General features: G+C 49.2%; 1 protein-coding gene across 2 annotated transcripts; it reads left to right on the top strand.

Moving 5' to 3' along the window:
• Positions 1-10,286: 10,286 nt before the first annotated feature.
• DDX39A (DExD-box helicase 39A) lies at positions 10,287-18,519 on the top strand. Of its 2 annotated transcripts, none has more exons than XM_032835918.1 (11): positions 10,287-10,406; positions 14,332-14,540; positions 14,675-14,802; positions 15,626-15,718; positions 16,085-16,268; positions 16,963-17,081; positions 17,406-17,537; positions 17,634-17,743; positions 17,848-17,992; positions 18,134-18,281; positions 18,366-18,519. In XM_032835918.1, the coding sequence occupies exons 2-11, from the start codon at positions 14,333-14,335 to the stop codon at positions 18,380-18,382; spliced, it is 1,284 nt and encodes a 427-aa protein (XP_032691809.1). In that variant the 5' UTR covers positions 10,287-10,406; position 14,332; the 3' UTR covers positions 18,383-18,519. The 2 variants fall into 2 exon arrangements, with proteins under 2 accessions (XP_032691809.1, XP_032691810.1); XM_032835919.1 differs by having other exon boundaries at positions 10,332-10,406; positions 14,329-14,540.
• The last annotated feature ends 2 nt before the right edge of the window (positions 18,520-18,521 follow it).

Below are 18,521 nucleotides of genomic sequence, written 5' to 3'. Positions count from 1 at the left end.
CTTTATTTTCCTCACAACAGCCTAAGGATGTCTGTGAACCCCTGAGTCAGGTCCTGTCCTCTGCCTAGATCCCTCCATGGCTCTCACTTTCTTTAGAGTAAAAGCCAAAATCCTGCCTGAAGACCACAGGCGCTGCACAATTTACCTCCTTCACCTTGCCTTTCCCCTCTTCCCCTTGCTCACTCCATTCAGCTATACCAGCCTCCTGGCTGCCCCTCGATTATTTATCAATTGAATTAAAGCACCCTTTGAGCTATTTCTTTTGCTCCCAATTTACAGATGAGGAAACTGAGGCATACATCTCCCAAGACTTTGACAATTTAGGTCTCCATTTAAGTGTCGCCTTCTCTGAGAGACCATTCTATACCGTCATATTTATTTAAAATATGGCCTTGTTTTATTTATTTAAACTGTGACTCCTCTGAAATTCCCCAGCATTTGGCTTATGCTCACTCAGTTTTTGTGGGATGAGTGAGCACACACAGGGGTGAGGTGTCAGAAGAATCCCCAGTTATGGAGCTGGGGTGTTTACAGCCCTTGTTCTGTCTTCTTCTAATTCTTCTGCCCATCTGTTTTACAGGTGGAGAGGATGTGGCAAAGCTAGGCTCCAAGCTGGCCCAGGGATTAGGCCACTGTGTTCAGGGATGGGCTTTCTGCTGCCTGCCAGGTCCCAGGCTCCCTCTTCCCTGAATGGAGCTGGGGAACCCTGCCAAATTCTCACTCCAACCTTCCAACATTCGTTTATTCAGTGAATATTTATCGATGCCCGCTGGGGACTTTGGTGGCACTGGAAACAGAGTCGTGCTCGGGCTTGAAACAGGGAGACCAAGGACTTTTTGTGCAATCTCAACCGAATGTGATAACTGCACTGGCGCCTCCCTGCAGCTGCTCTGGCCCCTCTCCAGGCTGCTCTGGGGCCTCGGAAACCCTGACCTGTTCCTGGTTCTCTAGAGGTCGTAGGAAAAACACCCACCCCTCACCCTGGTCTACAGGGTAGTCTTTTGTTGTTGTTGTTTTTAAGATTTTATTTATTTATTTGAGAGAGAGAGAGCATTGAGAGGGGAGAGGTCAGAGGGAGAAGCAGACTCCCCGCCAAGCAGGGAGCCTGATGTGAGACTTGATCCCAGGACTCCAGGATCATGACCTAAGCAGAAGGCAGTTGCTTAACCAACTGAGCCACCCAGGCACCCTGTCTACAGGGTAGTCTTATCAGGCCTGTGCCAACCTGTCCAGCCACATCCCCCTGTACTCCCCTTATCCCCATCCAGCAACACTGGTCTTCCTTCTGTTCCTCAAATATTCTCACTTTACTTCCAACCACAGGGCCTTTACACTGGCTGTTTTCTGGTCTGGAATGTCCTTCCATCACACCTCCCAAGACTAGCCTTTTCTGATCATTTAGGTCTCTGTTTAAATGCCACCTCCTCCAAGAGACCTTTCCATACCCTGTCATATTTATTATAAATATGGCCCTGTTTTCTTTATTTTAACTGTCACTCCTCTCTGAAATTGCTCAACATTTGGCCTATGCTCACTCAGTCTTTGCAGAATGTGTGAGTGGACACAGTGTGAGGTGTCAGAAGAACGGTATCCCAAGATAGCCCATGCCTTAAGGAGGCAACTGCCCCCACTGTGGGAGAGGCAGAAGGGCTGGCACTAAGGACAAACTGGGAAACTACAAGGGTGGTAAAGATGAATAGGGTGTCTGACTGAAGGAAAAGCAGGGCAATGTCCTAGAAGAAGGTGAGGGAGAACCTGAGATGTCCTGATTCTTCCCCTCATCTCCATTCCGCACCCCTCATCCATATCACTCTGGTCGGATGGTCACCGCCCCTCAGAAACACTTATTCCGGGGTGCCTGAGTGGCTCAGTGGGTTAAAGCCTCTGCCTTCAGCTCAGGTCATGATCCCGGGTCCTGGGATCGAGCCCCGCATCCGGCTCTCTGCTCAGCAGGAAGCTTGTTTCCCCCTCTCTGCCTACTTGTGATCTCTCTTCCTCTGTTAAATAAATAAATAAAATCTTAAAAAAAAAAACCAAAAACACTTATTCCTATTATTCCTCATCCCTTATTCCAGGGCCTTTGTACTTGCTGTTCCCCTCTGCCTGCCATGTTTTCCTTCTCTTCTTGGCATCCTTTCTTCTTCATTTCATTTCCATCTTGGCTCAAATGCCTCCTTAGAGAAGTACTCCCTGACTGCATCTCCACCTAAAACAGGCCCCACCCCATCTCTACTAAACTCTATCCCTCACATCGCTCCATTTTTTTCTTCCTTGCAAACTTTAATAGATTTTACTCTATTTTCTTACTTGTCTGTCTCAATCAGGATGTCAGCTCTCCAAGAACAGGGATCATTGTCTGTCTTGTTCACTGCTGAGTCCCCAGCTTCTAGAACAGTGTCTAGCAACGGAAAGTGCTGGAATAAATAGCTATGGGATGTACAGGTGGTTGAACAAGCACAGCATCATGGGGTATGGCTGGAGGGTTTAGTGCTGATGAACCTGGAGCAGGAACAGTCTCCAGATACCACAGATGGTGGTGATGGAGGGCCTCCAGCACCTCCCTGAAGTTCGAACTTGACCCTGAGGATCGTGGTGCTGCTGACGGATTCTTAGCAGAGGAGGAACTGAATGAGGATTTTTTCTCAAAAGGCTCTTTGCAAACCAAGTCTCCCACCAGCCAACTGGGGGTCAGAAAAAGAGACGGGAGTAGATTCATCTGATACCAGGAAGGCTAAATGTATCAACAAAGCTAAACTCACAAACTTTGGGTTGGGGTGGGACAAAAAAAAGAAGTAGGAAAAAATGATACAGGGGCTCCTGGGTGGCTCAGTGGGTTAAAGCCTCTGCCTTTGGCTTAGGTCATGATCCCAGCGTCCTGGGATCATGCCCGGGATCCTGCTGCATTGTGCCCCGCATCCGGCTCTCTGCTCAGCGGGGAGCCTGCTTCCCTTCCTCTCTCTGCCTGCCTCTCTGCCGACTTGTGATCTCTGTCTGTCAAATAAATAAATAAAATCTTTTTAAAAAGAAAGAAAGAAAGAAATGATAGTTTGATACTGCTTATAGCAATTACTGAAAAACAGAAAGTGAAACTATGTATCAAGTTTATTTAAAAAAGGGGGGGCAGGGAGAAACATGTTCTGGTGTGCCTGGCACCCACGATGAGGTGAGTGAGGTCATCTCCGTTCAAATCCTGGCCCCACTACACACACTAACAGTATGATTCTGCGATTCTGGGCAAGTTACTTCTCTACTCTGTGCTTCAGTTTCATCTGTGAGACGGGCTGATGGAGGGGCACCTGCCCTCATAGGGCTGCTGGGAAGCTTAAATGAATTAATTCTTGTAAAGCACAGAACGAGGGGTCAGTTCAGTGTCATCCGTTGTTTTTTTTTTTTTTTTTCCAGTGTCATTCTTTTTATTTAGGTGGTTGTTTCTGCAGTGTGGCAGTCAAGGGGAAGTGGGAAAGTGAACATAGGTGACTTCCATTTTAACTATAAGGTGTGTCTTTTAATTTTAATTTTAATTTTTGATTGTTAATTATTTTGATTGAGGCACAACTTACATCTGGTGAAGTGCACAGATCCTTTGGTGTGAAGCTCTGCGATTTTTTTTTTTAAAGATTTTATTTATTTATTTAAGAAAGACAGAAAGAGAGAGAGAGAGCAGGGGGAGGAGTAGAGGGAGAGGGCAAGTGGACTTTGCACTAAGCGACCCAGGGTTCCATCCCACGACCCTCAGATCACGACCTGAGCTGCAATCAGTAGTCAGAAGCTTAACCAACTGAGCCACCCAGGTCCCCTCTGTGAATTTTTATATATGTATGCATATACATATATGTGGCCTGTGGCCACCATCTAGTCTTCTCCCCTGTTGCATGCATTTGACTTGTGTTCTTTGCCAGGCAACCTTAGGGAAATTCTATCATCATAGATTAATTTTGCCTGTACTTGAACTTCGTACCACATGGGATTGTTTTGTGATTTATTTTTTTTAAGATTTTTTTTTTATTTATTTGACAGATCACAAGTAGGCAGAGAGGCAGGCAGAGAGAGACAGGAGGAGGAGGCAGGCTCCCTGCTGAGCAGAGAGCCCGATTCGGGACTCGATCCCAGGACCCTGAGATCACCACCCGAGCCGAAGGCAGAGGCTTTAACCACTGAGCCACCCAGGCGTCCCTGTTTTGTGATTTTTTTAAAATATTTGTGTTTTTTTATGCCTGGATTCTTTCACTCAACATGTTTTGTTTTTTCTATTGAATGAAATTCATGTACCATAAAATTTACCTTTCTTAAGTGTACGATCTGACTGATTTTTCAATATATTCACAAAAACATGATTTTTATTAATTTTATTTATTTATTTATTTTTAGTAATCTTTACACCCAATTTGGGGCTCGAACTCATGACCCCGATCAAAAGTCATGCTTTTCAGACTGAGACAGCCAGGCGCCCCAAGAACATGATGTGTTTTTGAGATTCATCCATAATATTGTATATATCAATAATTTATTCCTTTTTATTTTTATTGGTATGCCAGGATATGGATGGACCACAGTTTCTTCTTTTATTAATAGTTGATTATGTATGTATGTATGTGTGTATGTATTTAATTGAATATAGTTGGCATAAATATTATATTGTATGTAAATTAATTTCAGATGTACAATATAGAGACTTGACAATTATATACATTATGAAATGCTCCCCACTGATGAATAGTTACCATACAAATTATTGTCTATATTCCCTATGCTGTACTTTTCGTCCTGTGACTCATTTATTTTAAAACTGGAAGTTTGTGTTTCTTGATCTCCTCACTTATTTCACTCATCCCTCCAGCCCCTGCCCATCTGGCAATCACCAGGTTGTTCTCTGTATTACTGTGTCTGTTTCTGATTTTGTTTGATTGACTCTTTTTTTAGATTCCACCTATAAGTGAAATCATATGGTATTTGTCTTTGTCTGACTTATTTCATTTAGAATAATACCCTCTAGGACCATCCATGTTGTTCCAAATGTCACTTTTTTTTTTCTTAATAGATGAGTAATATGCCATTGTATATGTATATCACATCTTCTTTATGCATTCATCTATTGATAGGCATTTAAGTTGCTTACATAGCCTGGCTATTATTATAAATAATACTGCAGGAGACTTAGGGATGAATATATCTTTTTATTTTTTATTTTTTATTTTTTTTAAAGATTTTATTTATTTATTTGACAGAGGGAGATCACAGCAGACAGAGGCAGGCAGAGAGAGAGAGAGAGGGAAGCAGGCTCCCCGCTGAGCAGAGAGCCCGATGCGGGACTCGTTCCTAGGACCCTGAGACCATGACCTGAGCTGAAGGCAGTGGCTTAACCCACTGAGCCACCCAGGCACCCTGAATATATCTTTTTAAATTAGTTTCCATTTTCTCTGGGTAAATACCCAGAAGTGGAGTCACTGGGTCAGACCACAGCTTCTTTATCCATCACTATTGTTTTGGGTTTTTAAAAAGATTTTATTTATTTATTTAAAAGAGAGAGAGAGAGAGCATGAGGGAGAAAGAGCATGAGCAGGGGGGAGGGGCCGAGGAAGAGGAAGAAGCAGACTCCCCACTGAGCAGGAAGCCCAATGTGGAGCTCCATCCCAGGACCTTTGGATCATGACTTGAGCTGAAGGCAGATGCTTAACCGACTGAGCCACCCAGGTGCCCCTATCCATTCCCTTGACGATGGACATTTGGGTTATTTCCAGTTTGGGGTTATTATGGAAAGAACTTTCCTTGTTTGTATCTTTTTGGGGACAGTAAGTGTTTCATTAACTGTTAGATCCGTACCTAGGAGGATTGCTTAGTCATGACGTCATCATATTTAACCCATCTCATCTGGAGTGATTTTGCCCCCTCCACCTGGTGAACATTAGCAATATCTGGAGACATTTTTAGTTGTCACTACTACTGGCATCTACTGAGACCAGGGATGATGTTCCACATCCTACAATGCACAGGATGGTCCCACTGGGAAGAAAGTTCCAGGCCAAGTGCCAGTAGTGCCAAGATTGAGAAACCCTGGTTATGACAAACTGCCAAATCATTTTCCAAAGTATTTTTCCCATTGCACATGCCTGCTAGCAAGTGGATGAGAATTCTTGGTCATGCCAGAGCTTCTTTAGCCCTTGGTTGTGTCTGTTTTTTTTTTTTTTTCTTTATAGCCATTTGAGTGCTTTTTCTTTTTCTTTCTTTCTTTCTTTCTTTTGAGTGGGTGTGCTTTAAAATAGTTCATATCTTAAAACAATTCTGAAGTGAATCAAGCCAATAGGACAAAGGTTAACATTTGTTTATCTTGAATGGTAGATGTACTTGAGGAGGATTTGATCTTCTCTGGCCTTAAAATTGGTGTTTTGTTTCTGAATAGTAGAAGCTGACCCCTGGCTGCATGGGGGTAGGTGTGCTGGGGTATTTTCCTGTTTCCCCAGAATTTTGTTAACCTTAAAAATAAAACCATCAGGGGCACCTGGGTGGCTCAGTCATTAAGCATCTGCCTTTGGCTCAGGTCATGATCCCAGGGTCCTGGTATCCAGCCCTGCATCGGGCTTCCTGCTCAGCAGGAAGCCTGCTTCTCCCTCTCTCACTCCCCCAGCTTGTATTCTCTCTCTCGCTGTCTCTCTCTCTCTCTCTCTTTTCTGTCAAATAAATAACTAAAATCTTAAAAAATAAATAAGTAGAACCATCAGTTATTTTACCAGCAAAATCAGTTTATTTGGCAATAGCAGAGAATTGTAATTTGCAACAGGCAAGCTATGGCAAATCCATAGGCAAGTCCAGAGAACAAGGTGGAAGAATGCACTTTCATAGTGGAAAGAGAGAGTTGGGAGGAGCTATTATAGACAAAATTCCATTGGAATAAATTAGGAGTTCAAAGTGTAGAGGGTTTTTTTGTTTCTTTGTTTGTTTTACAGGAGAGGGGCAGAGGGGGCCAGAGAATCTTAAGCAGGCTTCAAGCCCAGTGCAGAGCCTGAGACCCTGAGATAATGTCCTGGGCCAAAAATCAAGAGTTGGAGGCTTAACCAACTGAACAACGCAGGCACCTCTTTCTTTTCTTTACCTTTCCCCCCCCTTCCTTCCTTCCTTTCCTTCTTCCTTTCTTTCTCTCTTCCTCTCTTCCTTCCTTCTTCCTTTCTCTCTTCCTTCCTTCCCTCCCTTTCTTTCTCTTTTTCTCCCTTCCTCTCTCCTTCCTTCCTCTCTCTCTCTCTCTCTCTCCCTTCCTTCCTTCGTCCCTCCCTCCCTCTCTCTCTCCCACCCTCCCTCTCTCTCTCCGTTCCTTCCTTCCTCTCTTCCTTCCTTCCTTCCCTCCCTCCCTTCTTCTTTCCTTCCTCCTATCTATCTATCTAACTATCTATCTCTATGCCCAGTGTGGGCCTCAAATTCACACTTTCTGAGATGGTTTCCATGCTCCACCCACTAAGTCAGCCAGGTGCCCCTCAAAGTGTAACGGCTTTTCATTAGCTGAGTTGTGACGGTCTCTCACTGGCTGGGCTGTTGCTTGCTCAGAAGAAAATCTTCCTAGGGCTAGGGCAGTAAAAGTATAAGCTTCTTCCAGGTGAGAATGTAAAGGGCTGACAAGGAGTGGTATTGTGTGAGAGCTCCCCCTTCTGGCCTCCCAACTCTATTTTAGTGAGATTTCCCTTTATTAATTTCACACCTCTCAACAGGACTTAACTGGCTTTGGCTGTCTCCTCTGTAACTCACTTTAGATTATTTAATTATTCCAAGCTTGCCTCTTCTCTGCTTTCGTGGGGCACCTCCTCTCTCCCCAGAGACAGGTTTACTCTGGGCTTCCAAGTTACCTGCCTTTGACTTCTAGCTCCACCTTTGTAGGATGTGACCAAGTCTAATGGAGGGAGGTGGCTTGGGTTTGGATCCCTGCCAGCTGTGTGACCTTCAGGCTGGGACTAACCCTCTCTGGACCTCAGGTCGCACGCCTGACAATGGATATGCTAATATGTGCACTAATCTGCTCCAGGTGGGGGATTTAAAAGTCAGTTGATTTGCTTAGATTTCTCAGACTGAGCACACCAGTGTGGGAATTAGGGTGAGAGTGAGGCATTTGCTTCAGGTACAACATTTAAGGGAGTCCCAAAACTCAAGACACAGAATGTTTTAGTGCAATAATTTTTTTGAAATCAAAATCAATGCAAAAAGTTCAGATAAAGACAGGATCAGTAAACCCAATCTTTCCCTTTTGCCTCAGGCGCTGATATGGCTTTGCTTCATGCAGCACTGTTACTGATCCTGTTTTTACTTAACATTAAGTGTTTTATTTATCACAGATTTTAAAAGTTAATTTTTATTTATTTTTATTTATTTTTAAAGATTTTATTTATTTGACAGAGATCACAAGTAGGCAGAGAGGCAGGCAGAGAGAGAGAGGAAGGGAAGCAGGCTCCTCGCTGAGCAGAGAGCCCAATGCGGGGCTCAATCCTAGGACTCTGAGATCATGACCTGAGCCGAAGGCAGAGACTTTAACTCACTGAGCCACCCAGGCGCCCCTAATTTTGATTTTAAAATAGTGCATCAAAATTATTTATTTAGATGACAGCTTTCGGTGCCCCTTAAATTTTGCATGCCTCACCCTTAAGCTGGGTACACAGGAGGTGCTCAGTAAGTGTTATGGTACCTACAATATCTACCTTTATTATGTAAAGCCTCCCTCTCAATTGACTGGTTTCTCTTTATTGGGCTTTTTGACTGAAGTTGTACCTCTGGCGGTTTTCAGCTCTGAATCTGTTGTCTAGAACATGGACCCCAAAATAGCCTACACTAAATGAAGGTGAAAGGCTAGAATCTCCCTGGAGAACTGTGGAGCAAGGTTTAACTTTGTCAGGGGCTTGGGGAGATTGGATTGATGTGGCAGGATTATTATGTTTGACCAGCTTATCTCCCTCCCCTCCATTTCCCCCCCAGCATCCCAAATCCCCAAATCAAAACACAGCTGAGAAAGACTGATGATACCAGGTATAAGCAAGGATTGGGAGTAACTGGGACTTTCACAGAGTGCCCAGTGGGAGTGTAAAGCAGAACAACTTAGGAAAACTATCACGATCTACTAAAATTGAACATATACATGACCTACAGCCTACCATTCCATTCCTTGGCATTTGCCCTAGAGAAGTGAACTTATGTTCATGAAAATACTTCTACAAGCTTCATTAATAACGGCCAACCACTAGGAACAACCAAATATCCGTTAATGGGTGAATGGAGAAATTATATTGGCTATATTGCGGTATAGCCACACCGTGGACTACTGCTCAGCAAGGAATAATAACTATCGATACAGGCAGCACATGGACAAATCTAAAAAAAAAAAACAACAACCAGTTTTTTGAGCAAAAGAAGCCAGATACAAAAGACAAACTATTGCATGCTTCTGTTTTTATGAAATTCAAGAGCACAACTAATCCGTAATTATAGAAATACAAATAGTGTTTTTGCCTGGTTAGGGGTCACGGAGAAGAGGGTGGTTCACCTGAGAGGGGCACAACAGAACTTTCTGGGATGATGGAAATGTTCTGTATCTTCATTGGGCAACTGTCACTGGCTGTCAATCTTCAAAACTCAGCGGACCTTTTCTTTTTACTATAAACTTTTACCTCAGTAAAGTACGGGGAGTGTGGGGGGTGGTGGTGGTGGTGGTGGGTAAGGTGGAGAAAATATAATAGAAGGGAAAAGTAAAAATAATAATAATACGAAGAAAAAGAAAAAAAAGTTTTATGACTAAAACATCCTGGTTTGGGTTTTGTGGCCTGAACCTGCATGGCCACCAGCACAGAGTCTGACCCAGGACAAGACTCTCTCAGCAAATGGGAACTGTCACGGTGCGTGCAAACTGTCTTCACCCTGCAGTCATTCCGACCTCCCAATCCTTTTCAGGACTCTTTCAAGGCCTCCACCCTGGACTACCAAGTGGCCGCGGGCACACGCCCACTTCAAGAGCCCTGAATTCCATGCCAGGCATAGAAGCCACATAACAGAAAGGCGAGACACTCGCCAGAAGCAAATCATTCCCGACTTCAGCTGCCAGTACTAAATATGGAGACGCCCGGGGAAGGCAAACCGCCAGTCACGTGACAGCGCACGGCCTCACGTCGGCCTCAGCCCAGGGCGCCTACTTTCAGATTGACCAATGAACCCGAGGCAAAAGGCACGCCCTGTTTCCTCTCTTCACCAATAGCCTCCAGACGCCTCCTTCAGGACCCAATCATCGCTTCCGTTTCTCTTGAATGAAAAGGCAACAGTCCACTAAGCAGAGCCGCAGTCGGACGTAGGAGGCAGGAAGCCCTACAGCTCGTGCTGGGGCGCGCGACCGGTAACCCGAGTCGGACGGCGCTTCTCGCAGCACGCGGAGGCGAACGGGGTACCAGGTGAGCAATGGGCCCGGGGCGCGGGCCGCGGGTTGCGGGCCGCGGTGCAGAGACTTCGGACTTGCGGGCGAGCTGGCGAGGGGAGACGCCGGGGGCTAAGGGGAAAAGGAAGAGGAGCGGGCGCGAGGCGGGGCGGGGTGGTTGAGGCGTCTGCCGCGCGGCTTCGGCCGTTGAATGCCACAGCGCATGCGCAAAGGGGGGACCGTGACTGTTGGCGGGCGAGGACCATGCCCGCTTCCGGGAGTAGGCTGTCATGGCGGCCCACGGGTCGAACCCGATTTGGAGAGAAAGCCTGTCGGTCCGAGAAGACCGCCTAGGCCGTTTGGGGAGGGATTTGGCGGGGGGCCGGGGGCGACGCCAGGGTCGGGTTGCGGTGGCAGAAACCCGAGCTTGTAGACGGGACAGGCTTCTCTAAGTCCGAGGGATTTGCCTACCCCCCACTTTGCTGTGTTTTTGCTCTGTGTTTAGGGGATTCGGGGTTCCAGAGATTTAGAGCAAAAAAGATGTCTCAGAAGCAAACTGAAGTGGAAGTCTTCCCTGGGAGCACTTTGACAGTGAATGGGTACCCGTGGGTGTATCTAAATTGTCACTTTTCTGGTGTCAGCTTTCAAGTTCATTTGCTCCTGAGGCCTCAGCCGTCGCAGCTATCCCCGCTGCGTGGGCAAACCCCAACAGTCCTCGTCCTCTCTAATTTGTTTTGAGCTGTACATGTTGTCTAGCCACTTTCTAGAGAAGTTTGTGTCTCAAACTCAGGCTGTCCTGAATCTGTCCCCCTATAAGAACAAAACGATTTATTTTGATCTGTATCTTTTAAATGCACCATCTCTTCTTGGTCACCAGGTTTGACGGTCAGAGTAGGTGACTCTAATTCTTCTCTGCCCAGGAAGTACCCTGCCCTGCTGAATGTTCCACCTTCTTTCCTCATAACACCCCCATGCTGGTTAAGCATGCAGTCCTCTTTTGGTGACTGGTTTTCCCTGTTTCTGGTCTCATTCCCCACTCATCTTCTACTCTGGAGTAAATTGCTCTAGGACAACTGAGTCACTCAAAAATTTAATCAGCGATTCCCTATAGGTTAGCAAATAAAGTATGAATGCTCTCAACTTGAACAGCTTTCCCAGCTTTGTCCTTTGCCTATACTTCTACCAGCCAGTCTTGCTCTCCGTGCCTCACAAGGGCCTGGTGTTTTGGGACTGACCTTTCCTAGCTCCTGTTCTTTTCTCTACTGCCTGGGAACTAACCCCTTCCTGTTCAGATTACTTTTTTTTTCAAGAATTAGTAAGGATGTATGCATACTTTAGTGCTTAAACTCTGTCTTGAGGCCTCAATTCTAATTCTATTCATTCAGCCCTTGTTGTTAAGTGCTTATCTGTTTTAGGCTCTGGGCAAAAGGGTTATCAGGCATGACCTTAAAAAGGGTGCTTTTTTAGTTGGCCTGCAAGAAGTACCCTTCTGGAGCAAGAGTTCTGAAGGAAGTAGGGGGATTGATGACCATTGTGGGCAGCAAGAACAGTAAGTGCAAAAGTGCAGAAGTGGTCTGAGGCACAGCAGCAAGGCCAGTGAGTAAGAGTGATGGAGGAGATGAGGTCTGAGCATGGAGGGGGTCGGTTCGTGTAGGGTCTGGTAGGTCATGGTGAGGACTTGAGTTTTAGTCTGAGCACAGTGGGAGCCTGTGGAGAGTTTTGAGCAGAGGAGTGACATTCTCTGACATCACTTTAATAGGCTTCCTCTATTTGTTGTGGGGAGAGAAGATGGAGGGGGATGGAAAACAGGGAGACCAGTGAGGAGACTATTAGCATAAATCCAGGCAAGAGACGATGGTGCCCAAATACCCATCAGCTGACAATGGGTGAACTGGTTGCCCTACGGGGGGGAACGTTCAGCCATGACAAGGAACGCGGTACTGATGCATACCACAAAGTGGATCAGTGTCAAAGCATGCAGAGTGAAAGAAGCTGGATGAATGGTGACATATTATGATTCCATTTATGGGATGTCTGAAACAACAAATTCATAGAAAAAAAAGTAGGTTAGCAGTGGCCAAAGGGGTTGGAAGGGGGAGGATGATAGTTAAAGGATACAGTCTTTTTGAAGACCAACTGAAATGTGTAATGCATTCCAACTGTAGTGATCGTTGCACATATTTCTGGTAGAGCATGTGAATATATCAGTAAAGGTGTTCTAATTGTATTTTTAAATTTATTTATTTATTTATTTATAAAGATTTTTATTTATTTGACAGAGAGAGATCACGAGTAGGCAGGGAGGCAGGCGGAGAGAGAGAGGAGGAAGCAGGCTCCCTGCCAAGCAAAGAGCCCAACGCAGGACTTGATTCCAGGACCCTGAGATCATGACCTGAGCCGAAGGTAGATGCTCAACCCACTGAGCCACCCAGGCGCCCAAAGCTGTTCTAATTTTAAAAAAGAAAGGTGAGGGGGCGTCTGGCTGTCTCAGTCAGAAGAGCATGTGACTCTTGATCTTGGGGTCCTGAGCTTGAGCCCCACGTTGGGTGTAGAAATTATTTAAATAAACATATAAAAAGAAAGAAAGGTGAAGGTAAATTGGGACCAGTGAGGTAGCAGCGGTAAGAAGTGGCCTAATCACCCTATTGGGACCTGTTGGCTGACTGGACAGGGGGAGAGAAAGAACCAGTGAGAGAATGGAATTGGTTTTTTGAGAAGCAGGTCTGCAGGAAGAGACAGAGGGTTTTGGTCTGGGTACTTTGAGTTCAGGTTCTGAGGGGAGATGTAGGCAAGGCATCTGGGTAACAGAGGCTGTTGAAGGGACCTGGCAGTGGATAGAGACATGTTTGGGAGGTCTCCCTCACAGAGATGGTTAAAACCCTGTGGCTGGATGAAGTCATGGAGAGAATGAGAGAGGGAGGGCCGGAAAGTGGGTCCAGGACCCTCCGCATCCAGCTCAGAAAGAAGAGGGACTGACTGCTTCAGCGCTTCCTCCCTCTAGACTTGGAGGCTGGGGTGGGATTGGGAGTACAAAAGATCATATTCTCACTCCTGGGTCGCTTGTACCTTACACCCAGTAGATGCTGGGCATGTATTGGATAAAATAAAGCCAGGAGGTAAGCAGCCTTTGTATTAATTCTATTTACCATCTCAGCTCTATTTTTATTGGCCTGGGCCCAACGGGAGGCCTGTTCATGAGAGTACTTAATTATTCCCCTGTGCAGACCACAAATAGCAGGCGGAGCTGGGGCAGGGCAGACTCTGCTCTCTCCAGCATCCTGGCAGCCACCTCTCCTGGTCTCAGGGGGCCTACCCTGTGCAGGCCCGGTGGACTTCTTGGGTGGCGGTGGGGAGGAAGCTCCTTTAGGTTAGGTGGGCTGAGGTGGGTCATTAGAGTTTTCGTGGTGAGGACAAGGTGCTGCAGAAGCTTGGGGTAGGGGCTTGGTGAGTCTGAGCAGCCAGGCAAGGCTGGGGGTGGTTCGAAAGGGATAGTGTGGAATGAGTTGTGCAAGGGCCAACAAGGAGGGATGTAAGAACCATAGGGAAGTGTGGGGATTTCACTCTGAGAACAGAGGGAGGCCCTTGGAGGCGGAGGGGTGTGTGCATGTGTGGGTGTGGGGAACAGGGCCCTCGCCAAGATGAGGAGGCTTACAGGAGGGCAGGGTGTGACCACGACAGGCTGAGGCTGGGGGTGCTGCCCAAGTGGAGATGGTGGGACTTTCTGCAGGAGTCGGGGGGCTGGGGGGCCCATGAGGGAAAGGGGTCAGAGAGTGATCGCCATCAGCTTCATCATCTGGGTCCTTTCTGTGCCAGCTTGGAAGACAGACGGCTCCAGTGCCTTGCCCTTCTTGGACCTGTGTCAACAGACTGCAGCTGCTGGGCGGCCTCCCTCGATGACCCTCAGTGGATGGGTTTTTTCATCCTCCTCCTTCAGCTCTTCTTCCCTCTTCTTTTCTCAGCAGCATGGCGGAACAGGATGTGGAAAATGAGCTTCTGGATTATGAGGAAGATGAAGAGCCCCAGGCTCCTCCGGAGAGCACTCCTGCTCCCCCCAAGAAAGACGTCAAGGGTTCCTACGTTTCCATCCACAGCTCTGGCTTCCGGGACTTTCTGCTGAAGCCAGAGCTCCTGAGGGCCATAGTGGACTGTGGCTTTGAGCATCCGTCCGAGGGTATGCCTCCCTGGTTCTCCCTGCCAGGAACCTCCTCTGAGCACTCTCACTTTGGCCTCCTCAGCCACCTGGCGAGGAGCCTGCACACAGGGAGCATCCGGTTTCTGGTCGCTCACACGTGCTCTCTCCCTCAGTCCAGCACGAGTGTATTCCGCAAGCCATCCTGGGCATGGACGTCCTGTGCCAGGCCAAGTCTGGGATGGGCAAGACGGCGGTCTTCGTGTTGGCCACCCTGCAGCAGATTGAGCCAGTCAGCGGACAGGTGGGTGGGGGCCCTCCCTGTGGGGCCCAGTGCCCGAGGCATCAGGAGCTACAGCTCTCTTGTTTGGCCTTCTCGTTCCTTTGTGCTCTTTGTGGGCTTTTAAGATTGTGACAGAATCCCCCTAAAATGGAAGCTGAGGGGGAAAACTGAAAAGTGCCCACGGTTTTACTTGCCAGAGATACAGGTGTTAATTTGTCATGTGCATTTCTAGATTGTGCAGGTTTATTCAGGTGAGATTATATTGAATAAGGATTTGTTACTACGGTTGCTTCTGACAGTTACTTCCTCACACAGGAATTTTGCTGGAGGAGAATTGAGGTGCATTCCTGTGCTGTGCTTTTGTCACACTGGGGCACACATCCTTGGACTGTGTCATTGCACCATCCCTTGTTTCCTTACAGTAATGGAAGGAGAGGGAGATTGAGTGGGAGGTTGTGGTGTGCTCGCAGCAGTTGGCATCATGGGCATGAAGGCAGGAGCAGCGTCCTTCGGTGGTCATGGGCCAGCCAGAGAGCAGACTCTCAGGAAACCATTAACATGGGCTACCTCACCAGCTAGGTCTCACTGTGGATCCTGGCAGTGGGAGACGGACCTCCTTAGCTGAAGGGACACAGGGAGTGAATGGCAGGTGAAGGGTGGGGCTAAGGTAGAGCATCAGACTGGCTCTTCCAGCAGCTGGAGGTGTGGGGTGAGTCTGGCAGGCACCCTGGAGGGATAGGGGCCCAGTGGGCCTGGGCCCCCATGAGAGAACACAGGCTTGGGCTCTGGCTGGGACAGGACTTGGGACACTGCCTTGAGTGTCTCTCTTCTACCCGCCCTGCAGGTTTCAGTCCTGGTCATGTGCCACACGCGGGAGCTCGCCTTCCAGATCAGCAAAGAGTATGAACGCTTCTCCAAGTACATGCCCAGTGTCAAGGTGAGCCTCCTCAGCCTGGGCTGGGTGTGCTGCATGGTCCTCTGCAGACTTGCTCTCCCAGCTCTGGCCCGGCCAGTGTTTACTGTTTACCAAGCTTGGCTGCAGAGGCTGCCTTTGAGGTTTGTGGTGGTTTATGCTCCTTAAAAGCCTGCTGAATTATGCATGGCCCCCAGAGGCCTGTGCTGGTCCCAGCCGTGGGGCTGCTTTCCACCAGAGTCAGGGCCAGGCTCTCAGGCCTTTCTGGTCCTCAGGCTCTAGGCCCAGGGGACTAGGGGGCTGCTGGAGCAGAAGCTGGCAGGGCTCCAGGCTGGGTGGCCATCAGCCTGGAGTGCTTAGGCAAAAGCACCTTTCTCTCTACCCACATAGGTGTCTGTGTTCTTCGGGGGCCTTTCCATCAAGAAGGATGAAGAGGTATTGAAGAAGAACTGTCCCCATGTCGTAGTGGGGACACCAGGCCGAATCCTGGCACTAGTGCGGAACAGGAGCCTGAACCTGAAGAACGTGAAACACTTCGTGCTGGACGAGTGTGACAAGATGCTGGAGCAGCTGGGTGAGTGTCCTGCTTGGGTCTGGGAGCTGCCAGAGGCCCACCCAGCCACACCCTCTCCGCCCTCCCAGTCCCCCTAACCCCCAGACTTCAGAGCCAGGTGGGCCCTGACAGGATAGGTCAAAGGTTGCTCCAGAGACGGGGTCAGGTGGGTAGCTGGCGCCTAGGTCTTCTATAAATGATTTTAGGGAAAGTTCTAGCATGGGCAGAGTGCCCTGCTGCTTCTGAGCCCAAGCTGAGTGGGGCCACGGGGCCCAAATGAGCTGTGTCCGGGCCTGTGTACACATCAGCCCTTGCGCCTGCTGAGTTAGTTCCCACCCCCGCCTGCCCTGTGAGCCCCGCCAGGGCCAGTGGGAGATGGGGCTTGTGTCCCGGGAGGCGGCTGCAGCTCTCACCCCAGCGGCTGTCTTTGCCTCAGGCTCCCCTCCCTGAAGCGTGGCTCGAGGCGCGCTGGCACGGCTGCTCCGCTCTGGCGGCGTGTAAGTGGATGGCAGCTCCTCCCGCGCCTGTGCTCACCCCGAGTCCAGCCCCTCAGGCACCTGGGACTCGCCCCTCCCTCCACTCCTCGGCTCACACCGCCCTCGTCATGGCGCTAACGGCTCCCTGGCACAGGTTGGGAGGAGCTGGGGCTGGTCTCGGGTGGGGGTCTTGGTCTGCCAGGCACTCAGCCCACCTGCTTGTCGCCCTCCCCATGCAGACATGCGGCGGGACGTGCAGGAGATCTTCCGGCTGACGCCCCACGAGAAGCAGTGCATGATGTTCAGCGCCACCCTGAGCAAGGAGATCAGGCCTGTCTGCAGGAAGTTCATGCAAGACGTGAGTGGGGCGGGACAGCGGCCGCGGCCTCCGTGCCAGCTCTGGCCCTGCTGGCTTCTGGTTCTGAGCTGTTGGTGCTCCAGGACAGCCACGCTTCCCTCACTGCGTGAGAATGCTGGGGGGCCCAGGGGCCTGCCTTCCCTCCTGTGTCTTGTCAGACTGGGAGCCGAGTCAGACCAGAGCTTAGGTCAGCTGTTGGGAGAAAGGCGTTTACAGGGGGACAGCAGGCCCTCCGGGAAGCCTCACAGCATGGAGTCCTTCGCTAGAAGATTCTGGCCAGGCCAGAAGCCCAGAAGTAAACCCCGCCTGCCCCTTCCTGCACAGCCCATGGAGGTGTTTGTGGATGATGAGACCAAGCTCACGCTACACGGACTGCAGCAGTACTATGTCAAGCTCAAGGACAGTGAGAAGAACCGCAAGCTCTTTGATCTCTTGGATGTGTTGGAGTTTAACCAGGTGACACGGTGTGGGCCTTTCTGGGGTCTGGGCCTGTGTGAGGCTGGTGCAGGGGGCTCTGACCCTGATCACCCTTCCTGCCTCCCTCCCTTGCAGGTGGTGATCTTCGTGAAGTCAGTGCAGCGCTGCATGGCCCTGGCCCAGCTCCTGGTGGAACAGAACTTCCCGGCCATCGCTATCCACAGGGGCATGGCCCAGGAGGAGCGGTGAGTGCGTGCCGCCCTCAGAGGCCCCTAGGCAGGCACCTCATGGGGAGTGTCACCCAGGAACCCCGTGTCTGATGGCCGCCTCTTGTTTCTCCTGCACCCAGTCTGTCGCGCTATCAGCAGTTCAAAGACTTCCAGCGGCGGATCCTGGTGGCCACCAATCTGTTTGGCCGCGGGATGGACATTGAGCGAGTCAACATCGTCTTCAACTACGACATGCCCGAGGACTCAGACACCTACCTCCACCGAGTGAGTGGTTCCACAGAGGTGTCCCTTCCTTGAGGCCCCCCTCCCAGGGTGGGGACGCATGGGAACGTGGCCCTGCTTGTCCTCAGACTCCTAGGTTAGATTGTGTCTCTGGCCTGACCCCCCGCTTTTCTCACCCTGCAGGTGGCCCGTGCAGGTCGCTTTGGGACCAAAGGTCTGGCTATCACTTTTGTATCTGACGAGAATGATGCCAAAATCCTCAATGACGTTCAGGACAGGTTTGAGGTGAACGTGGCTGAACTTCCAGAAGAAATCGACATCTCCACATATAGTAAGTGTGGGGCCAGGCCAAGGGGCTGGGCCCAGACAGAAACCCCGTTCCTCATCTCACTGGCCTCCCCTCTGTGTCTTACAGTTGAGCAGAGCCGGTAACCACGCGCTGATGGCCAGAGCTGCCCTGTTTCCCAAGTGCTGCTTCCAGTCTTCTTTCTAGGTGCCAGTGGGCCTGCCTTCTTACTGTTTAAAAGCTGTAGATTTGTGTAAGAGTAAAGTTTTATTAAGGAATCCTGGC

This window comes from Lontra canadensis, unplaced genomic scaffold, assembly GCF_010015895.1.
Source record: "Lontra canadensis isolate GAN:19392208 unplaced genomic scaffold, GSC_riverotter_1.0 scaffold88, whole genome shotgun sequence".
Taxonomy (NCBI): domain Eukaryota; kingdom Metazoa; phylum Chordata; class Mammalia; order Carnivora; family Mustelidae; genus Lontra; species Lontra canadensis.
Note: the sequence above shows the minus strand (reverse complement) of the source record. Positions and strands in the feature narration are given on the sequence as shown.

What these genes read in the sequence shown, in the direction of transcription:
- DDX39A (XM_032835918.1), top strand. Translation starts at nt 14,333, where the DNA reads ATGGCGGAACAGGATGTGGAAAATGAGCTTCTGGATTATGAGGAAGAT. An exon ending in CTTTGAGCATCCGTCCGAGG is followed by an intron (nt 14,541 to 14,674) that starts GTATGCCTCCCT and finishes TCTCTCCCTCAG; the next exon opens with TCCAGCACGAGTGTATTCCG. An exon ending in ATGTGTTGGAGTTTAACCAG is followed by an intron (nt 17,538 to 17,633) that starts GTGACACGGTGT and finishes CCTCCCTTGCAG; the next exon opens with GTGGTGATCTTCGTGAAGTC.